Source organism: Rattus norvegicus, chromosome 20 (assembly GCF_036323735.1).
Source record: "Rattus norvegicus strain BN/NHsdMcwi chromosome 20, GRCr8, whole genome shotgun sequence".
In the NCBI taxonomy this organism is placed as follows: Eukaryota; Metazoa; Chordata; class Mammalia; order Rodentia; family Muridae; genus Rattus; species Rattus norvegicus.
In genome coordinates, this window is record NC_086038.1 from 1007037 (window position 1) to 1025653 (window position 18617).

Genomic DNA, 18617 nt, shown 5'->3' on the forward strand with positions numbered 1-18617 from the left:
TGTTCATGAATCTGTATCCAAGTCAGTTTCCTGTGCCTACATTGACTCCAAGAATTCTTGCTTGGATCCCCAGTGGGATGGGAGGACCTTAGAGCTTGCAGATACAAAAAATTCAGGGGCTTCCACTTTTAATATCCAAAAGGTCTGACTGTAAGACCTCTTGGCAGATTTTTCACCAGAGCTCCAGTGAATTTGTTAGGAGGAACCAAGGATCCCTTTTCTAGTGTGTTTACTGACCAGATTGCATACCTCCCATTTTAAAACTATGTTTTGCAGAATAGAAGACTGCCCTGCCTGTAGAATCAACAAGGTTTCCATTTATGTTAGTCAAAGCCATACACAGGACTTTTCCCCTTCCATACTTTTCTCTCCTCCTTCCTCTTCATTTCCTTCCCCTACCCCCTCCTTCCCCTCTCCCTTCCTCTCTCTCTCTCTCTCTTTTCCTCCCCTTCTTCCTACCCTTCCTTTGTTCCTCCCCCTCCCTCCCTCCCTCTCTCCTTCCCTTCCTGTTTCTTTCTTCCTTCCCTCTTTCTCAGTACTGAACTCCCTAGCTGAAAAACCTTGTTGAATTCTTTCCAAATTCCATTATGGCTACTCCTCTCTGAGACTGGGTTTACAAGTGTGCATCCCCAAACAGGACCTTGACACTTCTAACTTCCAAATGTGATAATTACTGGCAGACCGAACCAATAAAAGTTATCCATGGAGTCTGCCAGAGGACCTAGGTTTTATTTCCAGCACTCACATAGAGATAAATAGGGTTTCTAACTTCAGTTCTGGTGGATCAGATGCCCTCTTCTACTCTCTGCTGGCACCAGGTACTCACTTGGAGTACAAACAAACATATAAGCAAAACATCAGTACACATAAAACAAATGAACAAAAATGTTTGTTTGTTTGTCTGTTTGTTTCTTTTGGAGAACATACAGAGATAGTGAAATGTTTGAAGGGCTCTAGGAAATGTGACATTAAGTACTCAGTGTAGGAGAACAGGAGTCAAGGCAAAGCCCAGGTTCTACACTTGACTCTTCTTGGTGAGAGTCAAAGGAGTAGGAAAATAGGATGGAGAATCCTCCATTTCCTTGGAGATTTCACTTCTTTGTAACTTAAACTTTGCCTGATACTTTTGCATGGATATTGGTGATACTTGCCCAATTCTTATTACACTTGGGTGTTGGGTACCTAGAGAATCCAATCAGCACTACCACTGGAAGGATGGGGGAACTCAGAAGACTGCACTCTCCTGCTGGTGGTAGTGGTTTTTCTGGCTATTACTGAAGTCAAATTGGCCCCAGTGAGTTGAGGAGTCCAGTGGCAACCAACCACAGAGAAGATGAGCAAGGGCTTAGGAACAGACCCTTCCTCACCCTGTCCTGAGCTCCTTGTCCTGCCAAACCCTCTCCACCACCACCCCCAGAACCACTCCTGCATTGCCTGCATCCTCAGAGAAGTGTCCTGATCTCACCTCTCTTACACTCACATTCACTGTGATTTTTCACAACTGCCCTGTCACCCCTAGGTCCTGGGGAGGCACAGTACATCTCTAGGTTACAGAGATGACAGGCAGTTTATGCTCTGTGATAGCAATGAAGAGTTTCCAAAGATGGAGACAAGTAGACCCTGGATGGAGTAGGAAGGTCTAGAGTATTGGGAGGATCTGAAATTCAGAGTCAAGAACATTATTCAAAGAATCAGAGCTTACCTTCACACTGTTCAGCTAGTACAACTGACTATAGGCAAATGAGTTACCCTGGCCTGGGCTGGACTCCTACATGCCTCCACTACAGACCTCTAGTAACCCCAGGTACCACATTCCAGGTATGGGGGTAGGCTTTAGAGCCATCAGAAATGCTGAAACAGTTTCACTTTCTGTTTAGGTCAAATCATGGGGATGGGAAGAGAAGGGTGGGGTGACACAGGCTGACAGCCCTGTTGTGGCCAGGCTCTGACATCCTGTGGTGGATGGTTAGCTGCTAAGTAGGGTGACATGTGCTCCTTCTTGAAACATACTAATAGGAAGCATATGATGGCTTGGATTACATCACCCTGAATGAGGACCTGAGCTCCTGGACTGCAGCAGACATGGTGGCTCAGATCACAAAGAGTAAGTTAGAGTCAGATGGTACAGCAGAATACTTCAGAGCCTATGTGGATGGAGAGTGCCTGGAACTGCTCCATAGATTCCTGCAGAATGGAAAGGAGACTCTGCAATGAGCAGGTGTGAGGAACAACTAGGAACCATTTTTAGGAAACAAAGGTATCTCCTCAACTATACAAGTGAGGTCCTTATTGTCTGGGAAGGGAGGAAATACTGGATCAGCTGGAATACTGCTTAGGAGGAGAAAGAGTGCTACTGGCTTTCCTGATCCAACATCAGACAATGATTGCCTCCAGGGCTGACCCTACTTTCAGAACAGTTCAATCTGTCCTAGATGGAAGGAGAAAACACCCTGAAATAAACAACCAAACACTTCCATTCAGTCATTGTGAACCCTGACCTCTTTCCCTCTTTCGGGCTTGGTTCTCTGCCAACCCCCAATATCTTTGGGAGTCACACTCCACTGATGCTGCCTCTCTCAGGACTGATATTCTCTCTCTCTCTCTCTCTCTCTCTCTCTCTCTCTCTCTCTCTCTCTCTCTCTCTTCCTCTCTCTCTCTCTCTCTCTTCCTCTCTCTCTCTCTTCCTCTCTCTCTCTCTCTCTCTCTCTCTCTCTCTCTCTCTCTCTCTCTCCCCCCCCAATCAAGAATAGAGATGAGAAATCTGAAGACTCCTACTTGATGCTGTCTTAGTATTTCTACTGTTACAAAGAAACACCATGCCCAAAAGCAAGTTGGGGAAGAAATTGTTTATTTGGCTTACCCTTGCAGAATTGTTCATCACTGAAGGAAGTCAAGATAGAAAGTCAAACCACTGATCTATAGGGCATGAAGAAGTGCTCCTTCCTGGCTTGCACCCTATGGCCTGTTCAGTTTGCATGTTTATAGAATCCAGGACCTGCAGCCCATCAACTGTACCACCTACAATGAGTTGGGCCCTCCAGTACCCATCACCAATTAAGAAAATGACCTATAGACTTGCCTACAGTCTCATCTTTTGGAGGCATTTTATTAACAGAGTTTCTCTCCTCTAATATGACTTTAGCTATGCCAGGTTGACATAAAACTATCCACCTTGATTTTTAGAACATTCCAAGGAATAGAACATGCTAGATCCCTGAATCTGGGCTCCTGAAAGGTGTTTGCATTCCTCCTTTCCCTAATTCTGTCCATTCCAAGGAAGCTGACATGAGCCGCAATGACTCCCCAAAAAAGAGTGCAAAATGCTTAAAATTTCCAATACTTTCTCCTCAATCCCCCCATAGGTCCATGTGGCTTATCACTCTAGATCTGAAGAAGATGTCATTCTGAAGTGCTGGGCCCTGGGCTTCTGCCCTGTTGATACCACACTGATCTGGCAGAGAGATGGGAAGGACCTGACCCAGGACATGGAGCTTTTGTAAACAAGGCCTTCGGGGGGATGGAACCTTCAAGAAGTGGGCAGCTGTGGTGGTGCCTTCTGGAGAGAAGCAGAGATACATGAGGGGCTAACCCAGCCTTCTGCCCTGAAATTGAGTAAGGATGGGTAAGGGTAACAGAGTCAAGGAAAGAAGGAGCCTAGATCAAGATCAGGGATGAGAACTGGGGATCAGGATCCTCACTTTCCACTCCTTTCCCAGGAAGATCTTCTCAGTCCTCTGTCATCATCATGGTAGTCATTGCTGGTCTGGTTCCCCTGGGAGGTGTGCCTCCTACTGTTGTGGTGTGCAAGAGGAGAGGCGCAAGTAAGCAAAAACGTAGCCTGAATCATCTTCCTCACCTGTAGACTCCAGGTCTTAGGTGGAATTGATCCTGCCTCTTCTCTGGGAAAACCTTTGACCCACCACCTCAAATGACACGATGATTTATTTTATTTTATCGTTGTATTTTATTATCTGTCTATGAATGTATGATGTATGAGTGTATGAGTGCTTGTGTGTATAATGTAGCTATGTGCTCATTACATGTGTGCATGTGTGTATGTATAGGTGTGTGTATGTGTGTGCATGTTTGTTTACATGTGTGCATGTTTGTGTGTGTGTGTGTGTGTGTGTGTGTGTGTGTGTGTGTCTAAGACAGAGGTCAGTTCTGTGTGTCTTCCTCTATTCTTTCTCTCTCTTTTTGAGATGGGATCTTAATGATGTGGTTAGAACAGTTATCCAGTAAACACCAGGGATTCTCCTATTTCTGCCTCCCTAGTACTGGATTACAGATATGAACCAGCTGTGTACAGACTCAAAATATGCAATTTAAAAAATTTGCATCTGAATACCAAATAATTAAATTTTATAAAATCAAAATTACAATATTTTTGGAATATTTTTAGTCATCTAAAGACATTTACTTTCATTTTAAAAAGGTGTTTACTAAGGTACATAAAAGTATCACAGAGGCCACTTTATCTTACAAAATAGGTAATAGCATACATGTTTGCATGCACAAGCATACAGATACACCAATGAAAGTCACACTAATGTAGCATCATAAGCAACACATGCTAGGAAGCAGAATCTCAAACAAATGCTGACCTTACCTGAGTCTCTGTGATGACAAACTACTGTACATGGGAACATGGGAAATAAAAGCCATATTCTTCATCCAGAGTCAAAAGTAGGAGTGGAAGGTCCCTGCTGAGGAAAGACCCTACAGAAAGTTTATTACACTTCCTTCATATCTTGCTGTGTTTTCCCTGAGTCTGCAGTCCTAGTTCTAGTAAATTCCCTTGTGCTAGGTTTAAGGTGTTTCACTAGACTATCTTAGCCATGCTATCTTCCTGGCCTCTTATCCACTGTTTTCTTTACACAGGGGAAAGGAGCAGCAGTTCTACTCAGACTGCCATTAAGAATGGTGCCTATTATGGGATAAATAGACAGGAGTTCATGGAACAACACTGCCAGCTCATCTTGTGGTGTCTGATAGAGTCTCATTTGTTTTGTTACAGGTAGGAACAGTGATTAAGGCTCTGATGATTCTTTCACCATCTAGAAGAATAAGAACTTGCAGGGCCTAACCTGTGGCATGTGGTGGGACAGAAAATAGACTCATGCGTTATGGGGATGCTAAGCACTGGGACATTTTGAGTTGAGTTCTTTAGAGTATCTCCACTCCCAGAGAATAGTCTGAATTTCCTCTATTTTCTTCCACAGTGTACTGGCTAGTTTTGTGTGTCACGTTGATACACGCTGGAGTTATCACAGAAAAAGGAGCCTCAGTTGTGGAAATGCCTTCATGAGACCCAGCTGTAAGGAATTTTCTCAATTAGTGATCAAGCAGGGGAGGACCCAGCCCATTATGGGTGGTGCTGTCCCTGGGCTGGTGGCCTTGGGTTCTATAAGTAAGAAAGCTGAGCAAGCCAGGGAAAGCAAGACAGTAAGAAATATCCCTCCATGGCCTCTGCATCAGCTCTTGCTTCCTGACCTGCTTGAGTTCCAGTCCTGACTTCCTTTGATGATGAACAGAAATATGGAAGTAAGCAGAATAAACCCTTTCCTCCCAAACTTGCTTCTTGGCCGTAATGTTTGTACAGGAATAGAAACCCTGACAAAGACACACAGCATAAAAGAACTGCCTTGTGTGGGACTGAGTGTTACAGGATGTATTCAGATCTCTCCTTCTCTATTATGAATCCAAGTCCACCTGTTTCTCTTTCTGCAGTTGGCATCTCATGCTGTCTCATGTCAACACAGACAAAGTGAGCAGCCCAGACCAACCCTGAGGACTGAGTCTGTTCCTCATACCTGTGTCTCCTCCCTGTCTCACCTGTACCACACGGGGATCTGGGACTTCTTCATCACTTGTAGAACTTTAGGTTTCTATGAACAGCTCCTTACTTCCCTGTTGAAAATAAGGATGTAGATATAGCTTTATTTTTTAACTTTTGGATATATGGTGTGGTTTGTGTCATTAAAAGAGGAAGATTTGCAAATTTGAAAGGAAATAAAACATGAAAACTCACAAACCACATGTGTTTAATGCACTCAGTCTTTTGTGGGTGATTCAGGAGAAGGCTGGAGGACAGACTGTGGTTGGGATTTGACAGTGCTGTGTCTTCCATGGTTTGGGATGTAGTCATCTACTCTGCACTTGATCTTCAGTAGAATGAAATAGATTTGGAATGTGATGCCATGTGAGTTATATGTATGTAATATCCTGAACATTGATGAAACCTCCTAGGGAATGACTAAGATGAGGAAGGGAACAGGGACTGAGCCCTGCTGCTCTAGTAATTTTGTATTGGCAGTTATCTGAAATAGAGTGATGGGTTAAACTCTATTTTTATTTGGAGATTTTACTTTAGTAATTTTAAGGCTTCACCATTTCTCTATGCCCTCTTTCCTCCCTTAGAATGGAAATGTAAATTCTGTGCCATTGTATGTTGGAAGTCTGTAATTTGATTTGAGCTTTTGATTTTACAGTGGTTACAGATAAGAGATTTCCTCAAGTCTCAGAAGAGACGTTATACATGGGAATTTTAAACTGTATCAAGACTGTGATAGACTAAAGAGACTTATGAAATTAGACCAAATGCATTTTACAATATGATATGGCCACAAAGCTACAGGCTCCGTTAAATGGAATGTGGACATTTTTTTTTTTTTTTGGAGCTGGGGACCGAACCCAGGGCCTTGCACTTGCTAGGCAAGCGCTCTACCACTGAGCTAAATCCCCAACCCAGAATGTGGACATTTCAATATGGCCCTCAAATGGTGAACTATTTGAATATTCATTCCCAGATGTTAGAACTTATAAGTTTCTTCTACTAAGTAATAAATTGAACGTGAGTCAAATTAAAGTATAAAGGCAGGTTTACTGAGAGCAGCTCTCAGGTGGGTTCATTAGATCCACAGGAGGAGGTCAGATGAGTTCACTGGGTTCACAGGAGGATTTCGGTGAAGTCTCATAGCTTGGCTAGGTGGTGGCATTGCATGCCTTTAATCCCAGCACTCTCTCATGATAGAGAATGGAGGCAGAGGTAGGCAGATCTTCAAGTTCAAAGCCAAACTGATCTATGATCAAAGCAAGTTCCATGATAGCCAGGGATAAACAAAGAAACCCTGTCTTGAATAACCGAAGGAGCAAGAGCAGGAGCAGGAGAACAAGAAGCAAAAGCAGAAGAAGCTTAAGAAGGAGGAGGAGGAGGAAGAGGAGGAGGAGGAGGAGGAGAGAAGAAGGAGAAAGAAGCACAAGAAGATGAAGCACAAGAGAAAAGAAGCAGAAGCACAAGAAGAAGCACAAAAAGAAGTAGCAGAAGAACAAGGAGGTGGAGGAGGAGGAGGAGGAGGAGGAGGAGGAGGAGGAGGAGGAGGAGGAGGAGGAGGAGGAGGAGGAGGAGGAGGAGAAAAACTACTGCTGCTGCTGCTGCTGCTGCGCTACTGTGGGTTTTTTATGAATGGATGCTACTCGGGGTTTAATAATTAAGACATGGAGACATCTGTATAATATAAGGTGTTAGTCTTTTTTCTGGGGCAGTCTCCTGAACTAATAATCCCAACTTGACCCTACCTCTCCAGCCACCTCCTCTCAACCATGTAGCCCTCAGATGGCCTCTCTGCTCTGCTCTGCCCTGAGTTCCAGCCTCCAACACTTTGTATTGTTGCATAGCAATGGGCAGCATGGAAAGATATACACACAGGTTCAATAAATGGTACTCACATGTTGGTGGCAACCAAATACTGTCTAATTGGACATAAAGTCAACTAATCAGCAGAAAAGTCAGACCTTGCAATGAAAACCTAGGCAGCTTCCCTGGCCTAGTGAATGTCATATTATTTAGTAAAGAATCAACTGTGACCACTTTGCTAAACCAACATAACTCCTTACTAAATTCTAAATCTTATCCCTATACCCACAGATAAATTTAGCTATGACCCGTCATCAAAGAAGCCTCTTTGTACAGCAAATGAAAACTGTCTTAGAGTTTTCCTTGCTCTGAAGAGATAACATGACCAAGGCAACTTTTATAAAGGACAAATTTAATTGGGATTGACTTACAAGTTCAGAGGTTCAGTCCATTATCATCATGGTGGGAAGCATGGCAACATCCAGACAGACATAGGGTTAGAAGAGCTGAGAGTTCTACATCTTGTTCTAAAGGGAAACCAGAGTTGTCTCATGGGCAGGTTGAAGGAGGGTCTCAAAGCTCTGACCCACAGTGGCATAGTTCCTCTAGAAAGGCCACATATACTCCAAGAAGGCCACACCTACTCTAGCAAGGCCACACCTCCTAATAGTGCCACTCCCAGGACCAAGCATATTCAAACCGTCACAGAGATCATCACAAAAAATCACAAAAATAGAACAGAAATTAGTTGACCACAGGGATCCCAGGTCCAATGCATACATCTACATCCCAGCTCCTGTCTAATGACAAGTTTAACGAACATCTCAGAAGGAGGTGAAAAAAATTGAAAAAGCCAGAATACCTGGTGTTCTGTTGTAATAAAGTGTTGCCTAGAAATGGCTCCATAAGCAAGACATGAACAATGGCAATATCAACATGCAAGCTGGAAATTTGTGTGTGGTCCCACACCTAGACAAAGATCTGAGGACAGCTGATAACTTCTGGAGGAAGAAGAATTAGAGTCTCCCAGGAATAAATAATCCACCCATTGTTTTGCCAATGCAGGATGGTCAGTCCTGAAATCATATACATGTACAACAAAAATGGACTCAGTATATATATATATATATATATATATATATATATATATGGGAATTTATGATACTTTAGTGACTATAACATAGAGATCAGAGACTATTGAGATAAGAGAGACTAGGGGACAGTGATTATGAGATTCCAGCAAATTTTCAGTTCACTTGTAGTAGTTGGCAGTTGGCAGTTTTTGGAAAGGAACTCTTTGTGGTTGAGGGTTACATCTAGCAGACATCTGAAGAATGTTGCAAGTGACATGTGAAGGAATGTATTAGTGACTATACAGACTGTGGAGCTAGAATTACACGACACAATTACTGGATAGAATTGTACGTAAAAGGTTTTGAAATATCAGAATTATAAACAAGAAGTTTATACAAGGAAAAAGTTTAAGGAAGGATAAGAGCTGAAGAAGCGGAGATTTTCTCTTTTAAGAAAGTGTAGCTGGTAAGGAATATCGAATGGTTGAGGAGCACCTAAAGAAATGTTTCAACATCCTCAGTCATCAGGGAAATGCAAATCAAAACAACCCTGAGATTCTACCTCACACCAGTCATAATGGCTAAGATCATAAACTCAGATGACAACAGATGCTGGCGAGGATGTGGAGAAAGAGGAACACTCATCCATTGTTGGTGAGATTGCAGACTGGCACAACCACTCTGGAGATCAGTCTGGGAGGCTCCTTAGAAAATTGGACATAGTATTACATGAGGATACAGCTATACTACTCCAGGGCATATACCCAAATCATGCTCCAACGTATAACAAGGGCACGTGCTCCACTATGTTCATAGCAGCCTCATTTATAATAGCCAGAAGCTGGAAAGAACCCAAATTCCCTTCAACAGAGGAATGGATACAGAAAATGTCGTACATCTACACAATGGAGTGCTACTCAGCTATTAAAAACAATGACTTCATGAAATTCATAGGCAAATGGATGGAACTAGGAAGTATCCTGAGTGAGGTAACCCAATCACCAAAAAAAAAAACAAAAAACAAAAACAAAAACACATGGTAGGCACTGACTGATAAATGGATATTAGCCCAAAAGCTGGAATTATCCAAGATACAATCCACAGACCACATGAAGTTCAAGAAGGACAACCAAAGTGTGATGCTTCAATCCTCCTTAGAAGGGGGAACAAAAATATTCATAGGAGGAGATATGGAGACAAAATTTGGAGCAGAGACTGAAGGAATGTCCATTCAGAGCCTGCCCCACCTGGGGGTCCCCATTGGAGGAGTTAGAGAAAGGATTGAAAGGGATGTGAGTGGAGAAGAGAGTGAGTAGGAAAAGGAACCCCTAAAAGAGTCAAAAGTCCATCTACAGTGACTGGCTGCTTGCTCCAGTTCTTCATATTTGGCTCTTGGATACAGATGAGTATTTCCTGCTGGCTGCGATGACATATGATTGCTACCTTGCAACCTGTCACACCCTATAATACCCATCCTGATGGTGCCACAACGGTGCCTGGAGTTGGTACCCACAGTCTGGATGTCTGGCTCTATGTTAGATAGACTAGTTGTTGCTCTGATGGCCCAGCTGAGGTTCTGTGGCCCCAACCAAATTGATCCCTTTTGCTGTGATTTCTCTCACCTTTGATGGCTTGCTCAAATACCAGAGTAGCCCAGGTGACTACATTTATTCTCTCCATTGCATTCCTGAATATCCTCTTTGAGCTGGTTCTGATCTTCTATGCTGAGATTGTGGTGACTGTGCTGAGAGATTGAAAGACCCCCTTCCTGAAAGGGAATTATACAAGCCCAGCCCTAGGCCCTCAAACATAGAAATGAAAGATAAGTTTTAAATACATAGGCTTGGAACTAAAATAAGCCTTATGAGAAAGTTCAAGAAGTTCAAATGTGTCCCAAGACTTGTGGGACAAGCTGACCCAACATTTAGACAAAATAGCCCAGAAAAGAAAACAAAATGCAGAAACCAGACTAAAATATGGGCATTGCTCCATGGGCCACCTGGCAGGGAAAAAGCAACAGTCCCTAACCCCCCGGGAGACCCGACCACCATGTACTTTTTGCTAACTCACTGTTATGATTATAGCCAAAATAGGTAACATACACCTATGCCTCATTTACTCCACCAATCACATCCCTGTAACCATGCATCTGCTTCTGTAAGCCTGCTTCTGCTCTCCAATACACTATAAAAACCCGTCCCTGGTTCTGCTAGGCGCGCCAGTCTTCCGAATTGACTGGGATGCCCACAGATACCTGTGTATCCTGATCAATAAAAATCCTCTTGCAGATTGCAGCCGGTGGACTCAGACTGGTCATTGGGGCTTGAGGATCTCCCTCCTGAGGGAAGATTCTCTCTGAGAGTCTTACAAGATGCCTCAGGGACTAGAAGGACCAAAGACTTTCCCACATGCTCCTGTCACTTGACTGTGGTGTCTATATTCTATGGAACACTCATGGTCTTGTGCACTGTGCCCTCTGCTGTCCATTCCCAGCCCCCCCTCCATGGTCACTGCCCTGATCTACAACTAAAGTGGTCATCCCCATCTTCAACTGTGGCATCTATACCTTGAAGAACTAGGAGTTACAGCAAGTACTAAGAAGGCTTCTCTACTGTAAACAACTTAAATGTGACCTAAGGAGGAGGACAGTGAAGATTTTCTACTGGATTTTCAATGTCTTGATTGAAAAGTATTCCATAATTGGCTGGAGATGAGTAACTATATTGTTTCTCAGATTCCCCTTTAGGTCTCCTGAACTATGCTCAGAGGGGAAGTAATAGTTAGACCATTTTCAGATGTTAGTTTAAAAGATTATGTAAGGTACTGTGAGTTATTTACTGCATACAACATAAACAGGGCTCTGATTTGATCATCACACAGTGAATACATGTACTGAGCTATCACTCTGTAGTCTGTTGATCATACAGTGAACACATGTACTGGATTGCCATTCTGAAGCTTGTTGCTGTCTGTAGCACTGCAGTGAATGATTAATGAAAAGAAAACCATAGAAACAAGACAGCAATACATACACAAATCTAGAACAATGTTCATTTATGTTATTGCAGTGTGACATTTTAAGATTTCTTTCCCATTGTGTGTATTTCGTTTGAGCATGCAAATTTAATGGTGGGACCTTCAATGTGATTTCCCAGAAGTGATATGTCATAAATAATTTTACAAATACACACAAAATAACAATAATAAATTATTTTATTTTTTATTTGCTTTTATTGTGACCTTTATTTAGAATAATAAATTATTGTAAAAGGAATCCTGTAATATGTTCTCCAATAGAAGATAGAATAAACCTGTATTCTTTCTCGTCATGCTCATATTGACCTAGGTTATTGTCAGACTCACCAGCTTCTTGACTTTTCACTTGTGATATAAGTTCTGTGAACACTAAAGCTCCCTTTAGCATGATTTCTCAGTAGTATTCTGAATCAGCTAGAGGAAGGATATTATAAAAAGGCATAAAAACTTTGATGCATTTGATCTCCAGCATAGGAGAGGCAGTAAAACCTATAAGAATATCTGGGGGCTGTTTTTACTAAACCACTGGTAAAAATTCTTAAAATTATCCCATGGTTGTAGTGATTGCAATGGATAGTCATGCATCAGGAGTATGAGTATAAGAAGACAAACTAAAGAATATCAGACCCAACATAGTAATCTTTCCAATAGATCACTTTATTTGTTACTTGTTTTGGTGTTGTTACAAAACACCGGACAAGCAATTTAAGAATGGAAGTTTCATTTTTACTCATGGTTTGAAGAATACAATAGGTCAGGATGAGAAAAGCAAGTCAGAAGGGCAGGGTATAGGGAAGCATTGCATCTGTGGTCAAGAAGCAAAAACAGATGAATAATTATAGTAAGTTAGGTTTTTAATTTTTCTATTTAATTCATCTAGGATAATTTTATGGAACAAGTGGTGTCATGTACATTCAAATGAATCTTTCCCTCTTGGTGAAATCTCTCCAGAGATAGTTTCACAGAAATGCCCAAAGTTGTGTGGTTCCAAATTCAGTCAAGAAAACACTAAAGATTAGCCATAAGAATCATTTATTTTTTTCCCTGAGTCATGGCGTTAACTGACTCACTCTGCATGTGTGGTAGTGATGTGAGATATGATCCTTCCTGATGGATGATCCTTATTTGTGAGACTTCTCCATGTTCAGGGTCCTTCTCAATGAACTCTTAACATCCTTATTTCTCAGACTATAAATGAAGGGGTTCAGAGTGGGAGTTACCAGAGTATACATGACAGCAGCTACCACCTCCCCAGAGGAGGGAGAACTAGATGGGGGCTTCAGGTAGGTGGCAAAGACTGTACTATAGAATAGGAGGACTACAGAGAGGTGAGAACTGCATGTAGCCAAGGCTTTTCTTTTCCCCTGCGCTGATGGAACTTTAGCCACAGCATAAAAAATACAACTATAAGAACTTACAATGCAGAGAACTGCACTGATTCCTAAAACCCCAGCCAAAGCCATCATCAGGATTTCATTGAGGTGAGTGTCAGAACAGGAAAGCCATAAGAGAGGCCGACAATCACAGAAAAAATGAGGAATCTCTTGATTGGTGTGAAAATATAACTGAGAGAGCAATAAGGCATAGACAAAAGACACACAATGAGCTACTCCCCATGACCCACTGACCAGAATATCACATCTACAAGGAGTCATGACAAGTGGATAGAGCAGTGGGTGGCAGATAGCAGCATAGCGGTCAATAGCCATGACTGCCAGAAGCAGGTTATCCATATCTGCAAAAACACCAAAGAAATACAACTGAGTCAGGCATCCAGAGAATGAGATTGATCCATCTCCAGTCCACAGAGTCTCCAGCGTTTTAGGAGCTGTGGTGGTGATGAAGCAAAGATCCACGAGTGAGAGCTGACTAAGGAAGAAATACATGGGTGTGTGGAGGTGGACATCAGCACCAATAGCTAACAGAAGGAGCAGGTTCCCTAAAAGGCCCAACAAGTAGAGAGCAAGGAAGATGCTAAAGAAAAGCTGCCATTTTTCTGGTTCCCCAGATAATCCCAAGAGGATAAAGTCAGGAGCCTGACTACAGTTCATCCTGGGTCTTGTTATTCAAGTAGTAATTGGTATGAAGACAGTTCTCTGACTGTAGGCAAGAGTTGGCATGAACCCAGACCTGGTCCCTTGGCAATGGGTCTCCCTCACAGAATCTATTGAGCAATGGAAACTAGACTATTAATGGGAAGGACAAGATTTGGAGTTTATTAAAAAATGGCTCCCTAAGGAGACATAAAGACAATTTGTTGAGTGGCTTCTGGGAATTCTCTTGGAGAAAGATATGCTATTTAACCATTGTGTTACTTGGTTGAATAACCACATTCCTGTGAATCTATTTGTCTGTGATTCCTTTGAAGGCAGAGGCTTTATCTTAGTACATAGCTTAGTGCTTTGCTCACAGTGGGATTTCAATAAATGTTCCTGTCCATCCATAGAGTCACCGCTCTGGTTGCAGCTTCAGCAGACAGAGTAAAATACTGCTGTTTTGCTGAGTGACTTACTGTGACCACTTTTGCCTCAAATAATGTATTGTTCACAATGATGCCAAGGGAGTTCCTTCAAAAAAATAAAATCATGTTACTTATTTGTTTAAAAGACGTTACCAGGATAAACATATTTTTATGAAACTGTATATGTCCTGTGTGTCTTCTAAGGCTCTAAGTATTTTGAACTGGGAATGTCTTATAAACTCTATCATGCTTCACTGTCCACATTGAATGAGCTACCAGCAAGATTCACACTTCTCAGTATCATTTTCAATCATGGTCAATTTCTGTTGTTAACATAATATAAAATAATTAATAAAATATTCATTTTGAATCAAAACCAAGTAAAAGATGTAAGAACCCCTCTGGTGAACTCTGAGATAGCAGAGAGCAATGCACAGGACGATGTGGAAAGTGTGATTCTATGACTTCTGGTAACTCTTCTTAAAAAACTCTCAATGGTGTCTAATCATTGTGTATCTACCTAATCCAAAAAACAACCAAAGTTTCCACCACAATCATCCTCAGTTTCCCTAATCTCCTTACTTCATTGAGCTGTGCTATGACTGAGAGATAATACATGGTTTTGAACCATGGGATTATCCTTGCCTTCTCGGTTTCTCTCCAAGGAAGTCATGGTTCTTTGATTAGCAGATTTACTTTGCACCATCATAGATTACCATCTTGTGATATGGAGGATATAACCAAATGTATTTTTAAAAAAATATTTAGTAAGGTATTGTTAGTATTTGCCTCCTTTCAAAAGCAAATGAGACACCATATTATGACAGAACAAAGAAGAACCTGAATTTACTCTTCAAAGTATGCCTAGTAGTTACCATAAAAAATTAGCAAATAGTTATGAATTTTCCCATTCATTTAGTATTTCAGGATGGAAACACTTTTTCTCCAGGTGTTATTCTGCTGGTATGACTTGAACACATGGTGCATCCATGTCTTTCATTCCCACATATGTAAACAGTGTTTTTATCCACAAACTCTTGTACATTTCAGCCCCTTGATCACCAATTCTTAACTTACGTGGACATTTCTCATCAATTCAATCAAAACTTATTACATCAACAGTGTAACTGGCTACACTTAATTTATTCTAATTACTATTATTCAGGCTGCAAACATTTCAGTTTTGCCTTGACTCCATTGGTCAAATACCTCTAGTGTCTCTTCTTTCCTAGTAATTACATATATTGTACTGTGCTCACTGCAAACTTATTGGTGTGCCTCTGCCAACCCCTAGCTAGGCAGTCTTGTCTTTCTGTTTGGTCACCCATAGTTTTTCTAATTCTCACTCTATATATTGTGCATTCTTGTTAACATTAATCACCATAGTTCCTCTCACCTGATAATTCTTCATCTTTCATCAAATTTGACCAGGATTTCAAAACTATTTTATAATTTTATCTTCTTGTCCACTTTTAAACTGTTATTGAATACTTTACCATTTATTATCTTACCTCTTTTTAAATATATAGACAGGATGACCTGGTGCTCAGTTTTATATTGTCTAAATGAGGTTTCTAGTTTCTGTGACATATAATTTTTTTCTTCTTATGTGAATTTCCTGAGAGTAGAGGCCATCATTTCTTTTAAAAATGTAAAAAAAAACCATGGCTTTTGTAAAAATTATTACTAGTCCTCAGGATAAGATGCTACTCTGAATGTTACCTTCCCATGACCTGGTTGAGGACAGATGGAATAAGAAAAACATGACTCTGTTCCAAAGACAAAAGTGGCTTTTAAAACCCACCAAGGAACTGAAAGAATATCTTAAAAGTGTGGAGGAAAATATTTTATGTACTAGTAAAACATAGGCTGACAGAGAGGGTGCTCCAAACCTTTGTTCAATCTTCCTTCCTTCCTTCCTTCCTTCCTTCCCCCCTCTCTCCCCTTCTTTTTCTCTTTATTTCTTTCCTCCTTTCTTTTCTCCTTTTTATTATGATTCCCCATCTTTTCACAGCTTACCTGTATTTTTCTTCACTGTACTTTCTGTTTAATTATGTTTTAACTCTTTCCTTTATGAGAAGAATAGGTTAACAATGGAGATCTAGGAAAAACTCAATTCTGTTACTGTAATAGAGAGGGCTCTACTACTAACAGAAGACAAAGACACATAATCTTGTTCATAAACAGCTTGCAGTTGTGTTATCTGTATATGTAACATGAAGTAATTAACAAAACTTTATAGTTGGATGGTATACCTTAGAGATTTGTATTTGGGGCTAGAAAGATGGGACAGTAGTTAAGAGTGTTGCTCCTTTTCCTGAAGACCTGATTTTGGCTCCCCACATCCAAATCAAGTGACACACAAGAACCTGCAACTCTAGTTCCAAGCTCTTTAATCCCTTTTCTGGCCTCTGTGGGCACTGACACACATGCCCACATACAAACACAAATATACATACATGTACTTTACAATAAAATATCATTTTAAAGGAAGACAAAAAGCACTGTCTCCTTGTACACAAGAAAATTGAAATAACTTCCTGCATCTGATCAGCACACTGTGGAGTGAAGCTGGATATCAACAACAAAAACAAAAGAGAGTCTATAAGTTCATAGAAACCAAACAACTCACTACTGAGTGAAAAAATGGGTCAAGACAGAAATAAAGAAATTAAAGTCTTTCTAGAATTCAATGAAAACAAATACACTGCATATCTAACATTATGGGACACAATGAAAGTGGTGTGAAGAGGAAAGCTGACATCAATCATTAAGTGCCTGCATAAAATAATTGGAGTGATCTCATATGGCAACTTGAAAGCTCACCTAAAAGCTCTAAAACAAGACAGCTCTAGTCATTCCCTAGAGAAGTCAACAATGGAAGATGGGAACAAAAGATTTTAGGAGTGAGATCAGGAGAACATGGCCTCTTTTAAAATGATATGGGGAGCCAAAATAACTCTCATAAATGTTAGCTTTAAATTTCAGTCATCAAAATATTACTTTATTTCTCAAAAACACAGCTGAATTGAAAACCCTTTGTTTTCACTTCAAGTCTTTGGTTGTCTGACTTTCAAGAGACCTACAATACTATCCTGGTTTCTAATGATCTCTAATTCATCTTCAGTCTCTTAACCTGTTCCTCCTCCTGTTTTAAATTACTTATAACTCATCTTTTGTACCTCTCTTCTAGCTATAGTTCCAGGCTTCATATATCTGTAAACAAATTACTCTGTTCAAGTTTTCAATTCAGCTTTTTTTCAAATGTGTGTGTGTGTCTATGTGTCTGTGTCTGTATGAGTGCATCATATATAAATATATATAATATCATTTCATCATAGAAGAATTTTTACTGTGAAACATTCTTTCTTTTAGGTGGGGCTATTTACATGCAGCTTTAGAAACTAACATACAAATGGAATGGTGACCTATACTACATCTACAATGATCTTCTCTGAAATATGAGCTCATACTCCATAAAATACCACATTTTATACTTACCTTCTGACCTCTCTAATGTACACTAATGAGTGATGAACTTAGAATTATCCACTTTGCCCAATGGTCTTAGACCTACAAGCATCCTGCCCTTTGCACTCATTGCTGAGACTGTATATGAGAGTGGAGAAGATGGAGTCTGGAAGTCTAGACTTTATTAGCTCTCTTGGGATCAGAAAAGGTTTGCCTACGGAAAAAATCTTTCTTGACCTTAGAGACTCAGTTCCCAAAGTTACTCATTAGTGGAAAGTATGTAATAACTTTCCATTGAGAATTTTCTTGAAGACATATTTTAAGAATAAAATCACTAAACAGCCATAAATTTTGGCCAAAATTCATATGTGAAAGCAGAAAGGGATTTACAATTCATAGTCTATTTCTAGTCATTAGTCTACCTTCTAAACTAAGGAAAACCTGAACAGTGCATGTGGGGTCATAATATTTCCTGGTCTCTAGTTAGATCCATCCTAACTGATGTATGAGTTTTAATTGCACTTTATAAATAAATATAGATTCAAACATGCCCTATTCATTAATCATCTACCATAACATTCTTACAGAACTGCCAGCCTTATTCTATCTAAATAGGAATTCCTGTTCCATTCTCCTAATTGTTTCTCATTCAGTTTTTACCATATTTGATGAAGATTTTCACAATTCACAAAGAGTTCTACAGTGTGCCGTTCATTGAAGTCAGCTAGGAAACATTTAACTATTTGGGACCACCGAGACAATATGTGAAATTAGAAACAGTCCATTTTCTCTCTCATAAAGATGCCCAAAGGTTGGTAATATGGAGAAGAGCTGGTCCATTCCCAGGATCATGAAAGAATGTTTCTGTGTCATTGGGTACATACACCATCTAGAACTGTGAAGTTCCAATAATTATCTTATTTCTTCCTTCCTCTTAGGA

The 18617-nt window shown here is 40.6% G+C and overlaps 1 protein-coding gene and 2 pseudogenes across 1 annotated transcript; 1 reads left to right on the forward strand and 2 right to left on the reverse strand.

Annotated features, from left to right (window-relative positions):
* RT1-M3-3-ps (RT1 class I, locus M3, gene 3, pseudogene) lies at positions 1476–6034 on the reverse strand (annotated as a pseudogene).
* On the forward strand, positions 10022–10639 carry Or11a7-ps1 (olfactory receptor family 11 subfamily A member 7, pseudogene 1; annotated as a pseudogene).
* On the reverse strand, positions 12867–13796 carry Or1o11 (olfactory receptor family 1 subfamily O member 11). The gene has a single exon (NM_214456.1). It carries the CDS (start codon positions 13794–13796, stop codon positions 12867–12869), a length of 930 nt encoding a protein of 309 aa, NP_999621.1.
* Positions 13797–18617: the final 4821 nt, after the last annotated feature.

Bases quoted from the DNA above. Each gene is read 5' to 3' on its own strand.
- Or1o11 (NM_214456.1), bottom strand. From the start codon at position 13,796: ATGAACTGTAGTCAGGCTCCTGACTTTATCCTCTTGGGATTATCTGGG.